Raw genomic sequence first — 13,876 nt, 5'->3', positions numbered from 1 at the left:
ACTAATACAGAAGGAGTATTTGGCAGTATTTGCCCCCTCCACACATCACTGGATAGATATCAGCACAACAAGGGGGAGGCTTCCATAATGGGCTCCCAATGTAGGAAAGAATGAGATGGACGTCTTACGAACGCCTCCACAGGAAAAGGCCCCTGTGTAGGAACAGAAGAAGAGAAGGTCAAAGTGTTCAGAGGGGAAAGGCAGCGAGGAAACTAATGCACCGGGAGCCCAAAGCAGGGTTAGGCATGCTGCTAAGAAACAAAAAAATGTTGTTGGTTTTTCTGTTGTTTCCAGGTAAACGCAGCCCATGGCTTTGGTCTCTAACATGCTGGGTGCTCTTCCTGAGGCTAGATGAAGCCCCACTCCCTCTGCGTGGAGAAGATTAAACCTGAATGCACAGATTGCAGTGGGAGAAGAAGATTTTGCTTGAGTGCTCTGACCTTTCCCAACCATCTCATCAGAATTCCTGGAGCATGAATCTGTGGCAGGCATCCTCTTCAAGTTCCTGTGATGAAGGGCCCTTCTCTTCTGGCTCCAGTCCACGCCCTCGTTCTCAAGTATCTGAACCGGGAAAGCATATTCCGATGCACAGAGTTCTGAAATCTGGTGAGGGACTAGCTAAGAGGAGACAACGGAAATAGCACTCAGGCTAGACATCTCTAGAGAATCCTGTTTTTCTTCCTGTGGCTGGCTGAGAAAACAATTGCGTTTCTCCATATGCCTCCAACCGAGACTTGGATTTAGCACTAGACCCCATTCAAAATGCTGGTTCCAGGCTTCTTTCAGCTCAACTAGATCAGCAGAAAAATATGGGTAGGCACACATATGCAAGTCCACGCTCATCCAAATAATTGCTCTTAAAACCAGATTACCGGGGTTTTAGAGACTGGACAACAATTTACTATTTAAGAAAAAAAATATTTTTATTTGCAAGAAATGGAAATACAAAAGCATAACAATTTCAATTCGTGTTTGTTTGTTTTTTCCCCAAACTAAGTACAAGTTACAAAGCATTTATATTTTTGGTATTTGCTTAGCTATGATAAAGAATAAAAAGTCATTGAAAAGAACAGCACGATACAACAGATAATAGACTTGCAATGTCTTTAGACTTAAACACTGCTGGTCTACACAACCTGTTACAAATGAGAGGCAAGCCCAGCTGTCAGTACAGACATTAAAGCTATACAGTTCAGGGTCTGCTCAGTGTTGTTTAAAAAGGGTCACTCACAATTTGTCAGAATGCTGGTGTCTTCCACAGACTCATAAAGCGTTTTACCTGAAAGAGATATTTTCTAAGCATTGTAGGTCTATGGTGCTCAAAGTTCATGTTCTCTCCCAGCTGATGAACAAAGGACAGGAGCAGAGAAACCCATTTTATTTGTTTTTAGGATGTCAAGCTCGTGCGCTGGAACTCGCAGAAGATTGGATGAAAAGGACAGGCGAGGACCACCTGGAGGGCAGCGCCAGCATGAGGCAAGGAACTGGACTTGCTCAGCGGGGCCCGTGCAGCGAGCAGCGCTGTGCATCCTGCCCAGAGAACTTGCACGTTTACAGTGTGTTCACACCACAGAATCTGCTCATACTGTTGCATTTCCAATACCCCTCAGCTGTTTATCCAGCTCAGAGTAAGCAGTTGCCCTTGGTTTCTCTGTCTATAAAATGAAAAGACTTAAAGCTTATTTAGCATAGCACCCAGCACTTAATAAGTGCTCAAGAAATATTTTTTCCCTTCCTTCTCGAATCCAAGAGAAAAGAAAGCACTCCTGAAGTCTAGGCCGCCCAAAATGACCAAAGGAGACAACACGTGGATTCTGCCTGCGCTCAGTGCTGACCCTCTGGCCGTGGAGGCATCGTGCATTAATCCCCAAATGGGCCAGGTTCCTTCGCATCGAGAAAATGTCCTGCTATGTGGATTTATAATACCTTTAATTCCAGCTGACCATTTTTAGATATAATTGCACCTCTACAAAATGGGCTTTTCTAATGGACATAACTCTGCCTCTTTTCTCCTGATGTACAAATCTGGTTATTGCTCACTTTTAGGAAACCATTTTTGAGCCTTTAGAAAAAGTTATTTCTCCCCCACACACTTCAACCTAAAACTACAAGGCTATAAATAAAGTCTCCCAAGGATGAGAGCCCTCAGTAATCCTGGGCTCATCTATAAGGCACATGTAAGGCACAAATGAGTGTCTTAAGACAAGGAAGGAATGTGAGAGAGAGAGAGGGGGGCGGGGAAGAGAGAGAGAGAGAGAATAAGAATCCTAGCACTTGTGTGTTTGAATAGCTACTGATTAATGATCTTTCCTAGCCTCCCTCACTCCCCAGGGCCTCATGCAGCTCTGTTCCTCAGGAGGGAAGGAATGATGAATGAATGAATGAATGAATGAATGAATGAATGAATGAAAGATCTAAAATCTGTCTCTGGCTCCTTCACTGCCCCCATTTCACAGCCCCCTGCTCTCTCCTATACTGCCCTCCTGAGCAGCGGGGGGTAGAGGTGGGGGTGGGGGATCCTATCATATGTTTCCTAATTGTTTCCACTGAAAAGCATTCAAATAAAATGCCTGTCACTGGGGCACCACCTGCTAACGGTCACACTGTCTGCCGGCCCTGCAAGCAGGCATGCTGGTGTCTAATAGAGGTTCTCGAAGACTGGGCTCAACAGAACCAAGTGAGTGCCTTCTGACAGACAGGGGAGGCCGCAAGCCTCCTCCCCATGTCCAGCCTCCCCATGTCGGCAAGGCCAGCGTGGACGGTCCATCTCCTCTCAGGGTGTCTCTTTGTGCAGCGGGCTCAAATGCACGCTCACGGGACAGGTGTGTTCAGAGGAGCGGGCCCTGAGAGGCGGGTCCGGTCTTTATGGTTTTGCTCGGTCTGAGGACATGGGAGGAAGGAGCCATGAAGTGCTGACAGTTCATCATAAAACACTTGGGGGGAAAAATTCTGGATTCCGACTCACTGCCTCAATAGAGACGAACCAATCAATACTCCTATTCCACGGGCACATGAGATTAACAGCCCTCTTTTGGCATCCAGGCTACACTGAGAGATTTAGGAATTAAAAAATGTGGTATTTATACTTGGCTGGTAAATAACTTGATGTAAAAGCTGCTTTTACAATCCACAAATCAAGTCTCCAAATCAAAGCCACTGGTATAAACCAATGGGTCATCTCATTGTGCCTGCACCGGGGTCGAACCTCACTTCACCTGATGCCCTGAAGGAGCAACGCAGTTCAGCTGTGAGACGTGCACTTCATGTGCATGAGGCCCCGGGTCCCAACACTTCACGGGGATTCCTTCCCAAAACCGCACCGAGGCCTTTCATTGTCGGTATCCGTTTCTGAGTGGAAAGTCGAGAACCACGCTGGGGAGGAGTGTGGGTCACTGGGGTCTCATCCAGGAAACAGGGACTTGTTCTCTGATCGTTTGTAACAATCTCCTTCAATGGGGGAATCAAAGACAGGGAAGCGGAAAAGCTGCTTGCATGATGAGAAATAGAATTAACATCTGTACAAGCGAGGTATTTACTCTCTGTGCTTTATGGTTGCACTAACAGTGTTGTGTTTTTTTTCAAAACTGAAATTCAGAAGCCAGCACTTGCCACTATTTGAAATCACCAGGGCTCACCAGGGCTGACCAGTCTGCGGACCACTCTGTGGGGGAAACAACGGGGCTTACCCCGGGACAGAAACGTGCGCACATCCATGAATTATCTAGGACCCATCTACTACTATCCAACTCCTCTTGTCTCCTGACCCCCTTACATCCTCCTAAAAGCGTGGTTCATCTCCTTTACTCCCCAAAGCATGGAGTGGAGGGCAGAGGTTTTTCAACACAACTGCAATATTAGTTCTGGGAACCCCTTAAAATGGCCATTTGAGCTCTCAGCTGATGTCCCCCGTCTCTAGTGACAGATTCTCTTCGGAAGAATGGTTTCTCAGAGAGAATGCCCTGCTGGACAGAGGTTTGGGCAGATTGTGTAGCCATTTGTTTGCATTTATTTTTATTAAATTTATTGGGGTGACATTGGTTAATCTGATCACATAGGTTTCAAGTTACATCTCTATGACACATGACCTATGCACTGGAGAGAGTGATGTCAAGGGGGACTGGGCAAGGGAGAGAATGAAATCCTTGAGGCTCTAAGGACAGGCTCCCAGTGTGCTGCCCCTTCCCCTCGCCCTCCTCACTCACACAAGCAGGTGCCCCGTGCTGGCTGGTTTAGGAGCCTTAAAAACCCCATCTGGTGCTGGTGCAACAGGTGGGTAGGCTGAGCCATTCTCACACTTCTGCCATTAACTATGAACCTTTCCTTTCGCATCATCCAAATACTATTTGAGTTAATCCTTTTTCCCTTCTTGGGCCCCCCCAGGCTGCCTATGCCTGATCATTACACAACATTTTACAGAGAGGGATGGGTAGGTGGTGGGCCACGGTTACCAGACACCAGCCAGGCCTGGAGGATCCAGAGCAGAAGGAAAGGAGAGAAGGGAGTAGAGAGAAGCTGGAGCCGGAGGCACAGCCCAGAGGGTCCCAGCCCTCCCTGGCCAGTGTAAAGGGCAGCGAGAACTGTGCGAAGGGCCGGCAGGGCCACCAGGACCCCTGCAGTCCTGACCCCGCATTCACACACTGCGGAGAAGATGAACTTGGCCATCTCCCGGTCTGGAACACTCTCCATCACAGTAGGGACACACAGGAGTCCCTGACAGTGAGCCCCAGATGTACCTGGACAGACAAACAGATCTGCTTATGAGATGTGATGGCCAATGTTAATGACACCAAATCCTGTACTGGATAGGGAAAAGGCCCAGCTGTGGGCTTGATCCTCTTAAGTACAGGTTCCAATGACAATGTGGAAGAGAGAGAGAGAGAGAAAGAGAGAGAGAGAGAGAGGAGTTAAAGCTAAAGGCCCTTCAGCTTCTACTAAAAAATACAAAATGTAAGCTAATTCTTTTAAAAGCTAGGGGAAAACACTTAAGGCAAACTGTCTACATTATACAATTAAAAGGCAACTTCATGTCTTATCTGTATGAAAGAGGAGAGATTTTTTTAAAACTACAAAAGTTACTTTAATCATTAAAAAAATAATAATAAAGTAGGTTGTGGGGGTTACGTCTCTTTGGGTGAGCTGCAAAGTAGCCAAACCTGACTATAACAGGTAAGACTGTAGATAACAATGTCACCTGCTCCGACCCCAGGAGCAGACCTCAGGCCCAACCGCTGTGTTGAGGCAGAAGAGGGGGGTAAAAGTGGGGGTAGGGGGAGCTGCGGAGGAGGGCCAGGAGCAGGTGTGGAGAGACATGCTAGCAAGGTTGTCCGACACGCCTGTTGTCGGGACAGGCCTTCCCGCTCTGTTCTGGGCACAGGACAACAAAGCGTCTGGCCACAGATCACAAGCTTAAGCCATCTTTCCTCGGAGTTCATTCTTAGGGAGAACATGCTTACAAGGATTTCCCACCTACAGTGAAAGGCCTCCAGAAACAAAGAGAAGAAAAGGAAATGAAACAGGGCCTGGAGGACTGGGAATCCCAGAGCCCAGGCTGCCCTCCTAGCGCCCAAGTCCAACCCAAGACTTGGCAGGCTTGGCGGGAGGATCTCTTCAGCGGTTGCTAGCGGGAAGCCTCGCAAGCTAATAAATACTATTTACAAATGGGGAGGAGAAGCCAGGAGGCGGGTCTATGGGTGAGGGAACACAGGTTATGGAGAAGTCCTACAAGCAACAAGACGGGCAGGTTCGCCTGGAGTAGAGAAGCCTGATTCCTTCAGGCATTGCACTTGCGGCCTGAGAATGTGAGGGGCCCTGGTCCAGAGCGAGGACCACAGGCAAGGGCTGGAGGGCTTGGACAGAGCAGAGTGGCGGGGCGCTCACTGGACACACTGGAACTTCCGGGGCTGACGGGGCGGACACACCGGAGACCAGGCTGAGGGAGGCGGGACATCAGTCACTGCTTCGCCAGATCCCAACAGGCATCCTGGGCTCTTTATGGCCAGAGTGTGGGGTCTCCAATGAATAAGAGTCATCTTCTTCAAAGAGGTGGTCACACCCCCAGGTGAGAGCCAGGCTGTAGATTTGCAGCACCATCGATCGGTAGAAACAAGCCCACTTGTCCCGCGCCTGACCCTAAGGTAATTTCCTAAGGCAGGAAACGAAAGGGAGGGAGAGATCGGGCTCCCTTTGCAGGGAGGGCCTAGGGGCTGCAGGGGGAGGGCTCTCACCGCAGGTGGAAATCGCAGGCTGTCCTCCCAGCCAAAGCCACGACTGTTCCACTGCTCGTCCATGTCTTCATCCGTGTTGGGTGGGAAAAAGGAAAAGCTTATAACAAAGGTGGTTTGGGGAAGTAAAAGCAGAGCCGAGAGAGAGAGGGCAGTGGCGACCACCTCTCAGAAGGTGGCGTTCACTCTCCTGTCGAGTTCGACAACTTTTAGTGTTTCGTTCCCCTCCAGTTTGGCGCCGACCCTGTGAAGGCATCGAGAGGGAAAAGCAGTCTCAGCCACAATGGGTTGGAGACATGATCATTCCCTGACTGCAACGTTGCAGGGTGGCCCAAGCGTGCCCTTGTTCCTTCCCACTCAGCAGCAACTCTCTGTTCCCAAAGCCTCCCATTACCAGCCTGGCCACTGTCCTCTTCACCACCTTCCCCCATCCCCACCCAAGGGGAGATACCCCAGCCCAGAGACTAGAGATGGCAGTTTCAGACTGATCTGTTGTACATTGCTTTAAAGAGCTTCATTTATTGAGGGCCCTTTAAAGTACTGTATTGACTGAGGATGGCTAGACCCTGGCAAGGACAAAACAGAAGGATAAAGCTGATCCCTGTTCTAGCATAGCAAATAATCCCAATAAAGACCCCCTAAAGCCCCCAAATAAGTAACTGGAAATAACAATAAATATACAACAGAAAATAACTACATTATTACTAATCTAGAGGCCCGATGCACGAAATTCTTGCAAGGGGCTTGGCCCTGGCAGCCTCGGCTGCCTCTCAGCCCCGTGGCCCCGCCCCCCGCCCACTGGTCATTCCAGAAGGTCGCCCACCTGGCCTAATTAGCATATTAGCTCTTTATTATATAGAATTGTGTAAGAGCCCGGAGAGTCCTAGGCATGCGGAGGAGAAGCAGGCAGGTCCAGTGCCCAGGAGACATCCCAAACAAGCACATTTCAATGGGGCCTGGATTGCTGAGCTAAGAGGGGAGGCGACTTGTGTCATGAACCAAATACTCAAGCAGTTGAGTCTCCATAGCCCTACAATTCCTCTATAGTGGAATAATAATAACATCTTAAAGTAATTAATGAGATTTATGTATCATATTTGCTTAGTGCTTAAAATGGTTAAGTGCCACGACATGTTCAATATGCAGGTGTGATGTAAACCTGTGAAGGTATATGTCATCAGGAACCTTCCCACAGCATTATGGGGGCAGAGCTGAAGAATTAGAAACGGAATCTCTCCCGCTTCCATTGGAATAGCGGCATTTCTGGGAGGCCCGGGGCAGAGGCCATTCAGCTCCATCCCCAACCACACCACACGACCGGACCGGGAGTGTGCATGCAGACCCCCTCCTGTGCCGTCTGCCATCCCAGACACCTCCCCTCACACAACAACACCTGGCACCCATGTAAGCCTCTATGTTTACAAAGGGACGTTTCTCCGTGACTAAGGGCAACAACTCATGGAGAACTGGAGCCAAATGTGCTACTTTCAATACGGAAGCACGAACATGCACAGTGCCTCTTCAACGGTGCCCTCAATAGAAATACGTAATTACAACTCGTGCATGTTTACTTACATATAAATAATAAAACTACATATTGACATATAGCATAACATATATGTTAGCTGGAAGCTAGAGAAGGTGTCTTAGGCTGCATTTGCATGGCAGGCATCCTTCTGGGACTGACTGTGTGTTTACTCATGCGGCTTTGAGGGGATGATGAGAGAGTGAGGAAGGGGTGGGGGGGGGAAGCCCTTTCCCCACGTCCTGAAACCACTGCTGCCAGCTCCCCAATGACATAGCAGACAGGGGGGTCTTTTCCCATCTCTACTAGGGGCAGCTACTGGCAAATAGTACACCCTCCAGAGTCCCTGGGCCTGGAAATCGGTCCTGAAGGAGCAGAAGGACTGACTAGGCCTGTGAGAGTCTCCGCCCGCAGTGCAGGCTGCTGACCCCTGACCCTGACCGGTGCAGCGGAGGAGAGGGGTCTGTGTCCGCGGACTCACAGGTGCTGCTGGAGCTCCCACAGCACTGACTTCTCCAGGCTGCTCTCGTTCGAGATAATGAAATGCGGAAGATCCACGTCCGGCCTGGACTCCAGCCCCGACGCCCTGAGCAGGGAGGAGCCTCTGTCCCAGCGGCCAAGCTCCCCGGCCGAGGCGGGGCTGGATGGCTCCTCCAGGGGAGAATGCTCCTCGTAGATGAGCAGGTTCCTGGATCTCACTGAGGACAAAGCAAAGTACCGGGTGTTAGGGAGACACCACGAGGGCACAGCACCTCCCCCCGGGCTGGGGCAGCTGACAATTTGCCAGGGAACATAGTCGTGAGCGGTAGTTTGTAAAGTGCGCTCCGCTGAGTTGTAGAGAATTCCCAGCGGTGCCTCAGCCCCGGGGGGAGGGGCACAAGGGGGAACCCAGCAAGTGGGCATGACCCCCTCCCCTGCCCCTTCCCTCCCTTCAATGGAGAAGCTAGACTTTCATCACGTTTTTAAAATCAGACGTTCACATAAGACTCCCTTCAGAAAGGTGAGCTTCCAGAAAGCTCCAGAGAAATGAAACGGAGACCCTCCCCGCGTGCTGAGTGCGGCCTTACCCACGGAGGCTGTGTACGGCTCCGGCATGGAATGCTGGCTGGGCAGGGCCATCTTGGTGGCAGAAGGATAGGGCCCATAGCCCTGGAAGAAGCTGCCGAACGCCACCGCAAAGCAGAGCACAACCACCTGCAGGCGAGGGACAACACGGAGTGGTCGACTCCAAGGCCCACCGAGCACACCTTTCCACCCGCAGCCCCGGGAGGCCCGGGGAGAAAGCCTCCCCCCACCGGCCAGCAGACGGACCGGACCGGGAGCGAGCTGCGCGGTTCCTCCGACCCCACGACCCCTGGGCGCGGCAGGCTGGGCAGAGATGGAGACTGGGGAGAGGGCGGGGTGGTTAGGGCGCGTCCCTTCGGGAAACTCACCATGAGGCAGGTGCCAGTCTGCGTGCCGGCCAACTTGCAGGTGCGAGAAACCTTGCCCATCACCAGAGTCTGCAGCTTCTGCAGCTGCTGGAGGAGAGCCCTGCGTGTAAAGGAACAGAACCATGAGGGGTCTCAGAGATGACACAGGTTGTGGGGGGTCGGCCCCCAGCTCCAGGGCAGATGCCATGACTTCATGTCTGAATTTGAGGAGAGAGAGCAGGACAGTCGCCCATGGAAGAACAGGGGACACCAGTGCCTACCAGGGCCGGCGCTACAGAGACTCCTGGGGCTCAAAATCAGTCGCTTCCACCGCTGCCCAGTTCTGGTGCTGTTCTAAGAGGTGAACACCCCAAATCATCCCTGACGTGTCAGGACTCGTCAGTCAGCCATTGGGGGGAAAAGCGGAAAGACCGTTCTGACCGGCTGGTGCAGGTGACACAGGAGGATTCATTTGCCCAAAGAAGAGAAACACTGAAGCGTGAGGAAGGAGAAAAGCAAAGAGCGGAGGAAAATGCCCAGCAGAGAACCTGGGAGGAGTGAGCAGAGGTGGCGGCCATGATTGGAGATGACACCACTCTCACAGAGCTGCACTCGGTGGAGACTTGAAGAAAGAGAACGACGGCAAACAAAGATGGCCAGGAGGCACACAGCCGGGCCCCTGCAGCCCGAGGTCTCTGGAGGCTCAGGGCACCGCCACAGCCAAAGGTGAAGCCAGAACATGAAAGAGTCGGGCAGCCTGCTCCGGGCACACGGCTCAGAGCCAGGCACTCGGAACCAGCCCGACACCGGCTCTGATCTTTCGGAAGAGACAGAGAGCAGGAGCAAAAGGAGTCGCCCTGCCCCTGAAACTGGACTGTGCATCATCTTAAAAGGGGAGGGCTTGGATGAGAATAGCCTGTTCTGCTCTGAGTACCTTCAGATCACAGAGAGAGCAGGTGGGGAAATTCCTGGCAAACCCTGCACACGGCACGCCGCAGGCGAGGAGTTTACGGCACACTCTCCTGAATTAGAGTCTCAGAGCTGAATTTTGCATGAGCTCTTCCCCTCCTCCCAAGCCCAATGCGCAAGGCAAAGTGGGAAGATTTTACAAGCAGATGCTTTTCCTTGAGTCTCAAAGGGTTTCACGCTGTGATGTGACTTTAGAAAGCCAGACGAGTTCACTGGGAAACACTAACCCACCACTCATTTAGAGGAGCCGGGCTTTCGCGGGTAAGTGCCTCTCGGTGCCGTCTATCTCCTGAATAACTTTCAGGGGCCTGAAGGGCAGGCAGGTGGACCCGGGGTTGCAGCTTCTCCCCGGCAGGTGCCAATGAAAGGTGTCTCCTGGGTGTAAACCAGTTAAGGACGGGCTGACTATAGGACAATACTGCTTTCAGCAGTTAGATGGCTAAGAGTGGGGGCAGATGGGAGCCACCCCGAGCACATGCAGGGGAGGCTTGCTGAACCCAAACATCTGTGTGTGGTCCCAACGACACTGTATTTTTACCCTGTGCCATGATTTTAACTCAAGTTAAACAAAGTCTTTCATCCCATTAATTAATATCATTAATTGAAATTCTTTCATATGGAGATTTTTAAGGACTTAGTTGTAAATTTGTTGCTTTGTGGTTATCTAGAAATATAATCACATGTACTTGAGACCTGATTCAGTCGTTGAAAGTGTTCTGTACGTTACTCACAGCTGAGAAATACTGATAGCATGATTGCCTTAAAGTCTACTTAAAGAAATCTTGTCGTTTGTGACAACATAAATGACCTTGGAGGGCACTGTGCTAAGTGAAATAAGCTAGGCAGAGAAAGTCAAATACCAGGAATATGTGAAATCCCCCCCCCCCAAAAAAAAGTCAAAGTCAGAAAAACAGAGTAGAAAAGTGAAAAGTGGTTGTCTGGGACTAGGAGGTGGAGAGAACAGGGAGAGGTTGGTAAAAGGGTACAAACTACCAGCTGTAAGATTAATAAGGTGCAAGATCTAATGTCTAGCATGGTGGCTATAGTGATAACACTGTATTGTATAATTGAAATTTGCTACGAGAGTAAAACTTAAATGTTCTCACCAAAATATCCTATATAATAAAAGCCTAATATGCAAATCAACCAAACAGTGGAACGAGTGGTGGACCGGTTGCTATGACGAGCACTGACCATCAGGGGGCAGACGCTCAATGCAGGAGCTGCCACCAGCCCACAGGCCCTAGGCCAGCCAAGGCGGGTGCCAGCAGCACCTCCCCCCGGCCCCCATTGCCCCACTGGTTGCCCCACAGATCAGCCCTGATTGCCAGCCAGGCCTAGGGACCCTACCTGTGCATGAATTTCGTGCACTGGGCCTCTAGTTAAAAATAAAAAGGTAAATATGTGGGGTATTAGATGCATTAACACAGTGTGGGAATTCCTTTCACAATGTATATGTTTATCAAATCATCACGTTGTGCTCTTTAAATATCTTACAATTTTATGTGTTAACTATACCTCGATAAGGCTGGAAAAAAGAAAACATCTGCAACCAAATGATCACATGACATAGCAAGTATTTTTCCTCATCGCACTTTTTCTCTCTTCTCCCGGCACCTCCCAAGAGCACTCCGCTCTTTCCCCTGCGCGGTTGCCTTTTCTAAATTGAGAGCTGAGTGACCGACTGCACACCCACTTCCTGGCGAGCTCGGGTTTGCAGAGCTGAGCTGGGGCCAGCAGGAGCACGCATGCTAGTAACCACCATCTGTACCACCCCCAAAGCCCCGGTGGGTTCTCTCTGATGTTTTCTGGAAGTCCTGGGGCACACAGACAGGTGAGCACACAGAAAAGACCCGGGTGGGCCACGTGCACAACCCCCCCCCTTTTTTTGTATTCTAACACCTCCCGCGGCACCAGGTAATAAGGTGGTTGTTGCCAGCTAAACTATGGCAAGGGGCCTCCCTGTTTCCTGGGCTGCCTGCTGAAGAGCCACATCTGTGAGTGACGGCTGCCACCTTTGCTGGGCACCTCCGCCCCACAGGCACTCCTGCTGGCAGCCGAGGTGCCCAAATTCAGCTGTGCTCTGCGCACAGTGGGGGACGTTTCTCCATCCAGGCCTCTGTAAGATAGCAGCTTCCCCAATGGTGCCAAAGCCATTTACTTTGCTCTAAAGTCTTAAGGTGTTTTTAAAGTGAGGCCACCATTTCTGTTTTTACCAATTGGCCCTATTCACCCGCAACCTTCCCACACCTCCTCCCTGCCCATCCCCTGCTCCTGCCCAGACTTTAGAATGTGAACCACCAAGGAAACCAAGTCTATCCAATCCTTGAAATCACTCTTCCCTTTCCATTTCTGGCTGAGATCGTGAGACCTGGTACTCCCTTTCCTAGAAGGAAGAGTCTCCACTGTCCCTCCTACAAACAGACCGTTCGCAGGCCAGATACGCCTGAACCCCAGTGGCACAGTGCCTGGGCCACATGCTGCAGGTTTGGGAGAAGGACCGTCTCAGGCTGGCTGGGCAAGCAGAGAAGGCGCCTGCCCACGGTTTGGGTTGCCCCTTCTTGGCACCCGTCAGCACATCCCCTCCAGACTCAAAGATAATTACACTCTGAATCCATTGCCAGTGAGAATGGGTGGTTAGTGGTCCCTGGCTTCCGGCAGTTTATAATCCAATTCTTTAAGATGAGCAAACACGTGGTTTAAAAGAGATACTTTAGTTTGAAATTTTGTTGGAGAGCAACAGTGATTTATAACGGCTGTTTGCTGCTGCTTCTCACTGGGACTGGCGAAGGCGACCCGGACGGATAGTGGAAGTGATGGGCTGCGCAGGCCACACCCATCAGCAGCTGGGAGTGATTCCCCCCCCACCCCCCCTCAAGTAAAGTGAGTTAGCTCACCCACCCGGAAAATCTAGATAGACTTGTGTGGTCTGATAAAGTCGAGGAAATTCATATCCATTCATATAACACTCATTTTTGTCATAAGGAGAGAAAATCAACAGCGATGGAGTTCTGGAAACTTCACAGGCTGAGATACCAAGTAATTGTCTCAAAGACACAGAATTAGTAAATGGAAGACCTAAGACGGAAACCAAAACCTGACTCCACACCCTGTGTGCTTCCAACAACTTGGTACCCCAATCTAGAACCTCATACAATTAGCCTCCAAAATACTTATTAGCTAAATAGATTTTCTTAAATCCAGTGGAGTTCTGGAAACTTCACAGGCTGAGATACCAAGTAATTGTCTCAAAGACACAGAATTAGTAAATGGAAGACCTAAGACGGAAACCAAAACCTGACTCCACACGCTGTGTGCTTCCAACAACTTAGTACCCCAATCTAGAACCTCATACAATTAGCCTCCAAAATACTTACTAGCTAAATAGATTTTCTTAAATCCAGTGATATTAAAATCATATCAACAAGAGCCCAACCAAGAGATAAGCCCACCGATAGAGAACAGAAGGTTCCTATCAACACGGACCAAGCCGCACCTGGAAGAGCCACAGTAAAGCCCAGCCCGTGGCAAGGAGACATGTACTAACCAAGTTCCAGTGGCCATGACACAAATACAAACAACAAGGGCACACGACACACTTCGAGGCACTTCTCTGGAGAGACCAAGATAAGATGCAAGAGGCAGGTAAGACTCCCGGGTGCTCCACGCCCTGCCTCAGGCGTCTGGAACTCAAACCTGGGCTTTGTTTATGGAAACGGAAACTAGACGACCATCTCTCCGTGGCCCCC

General features: G+C 50.5%; 1 protein-coding gene across 1 annotated transcript in view; it reads right to left on the bottom strand.

Moving 5' to 3' along the window:
* Nucleotides 1-897: 897 nt before the first annotated feature.
* CREB3L2 (cAMP responsive element binding protein 3-like 2) overlaps nucleotides 898-13,876 on the bottom strand; it is a 119,798-nt gene continuing 106,819 nt past the window's right edge. The window contains exons 10-13 of the mRNA XM_005882500.2: nucleotides 9,180-9,279; nucleotides 8,814-8,940; nucleotides 8,228-8,444; nucleotides 898-6,465 (exon numbers count right to left, since the gene is read on the bottom strand). Coding sequence (XP_005882562.1) covers nucleotides 6,390-6,465; nucleotides 8,228-8,444; nucleotides 8,814-8,940; nucleotides 9,180-9,279 — 520 coding nt within the window. The 3' untranslated portion in view covers nucleotides 898-6,389. The remainder of the gene's footprint in view (nucleotides 6,466-8,227; nucleotides 8,445-8,813; nucleotides 8,941-9,179; nucleotides 9,280-13,876) is intronic.

Source organism: Myotis brandtii, unplaced genomic scaffold, assembly GCF_000412655.1.
Source record: "Myotis brandtii unplaced genomic scaffold, ASM41265v1 scaffold724, whole genome shotgun sequence".
Lineage (NCBI taxonomy): Eukaryota > Metazoa > Chordata > Mammalia > Chiroptera > Vespertilionidae > Myotis > Myotis brandtii.
The sequence above is the reverse complement of the archived record's forward strand: the minus strand, read 5'-3'. Positions and strand labels throughout refer to the sequence as shown.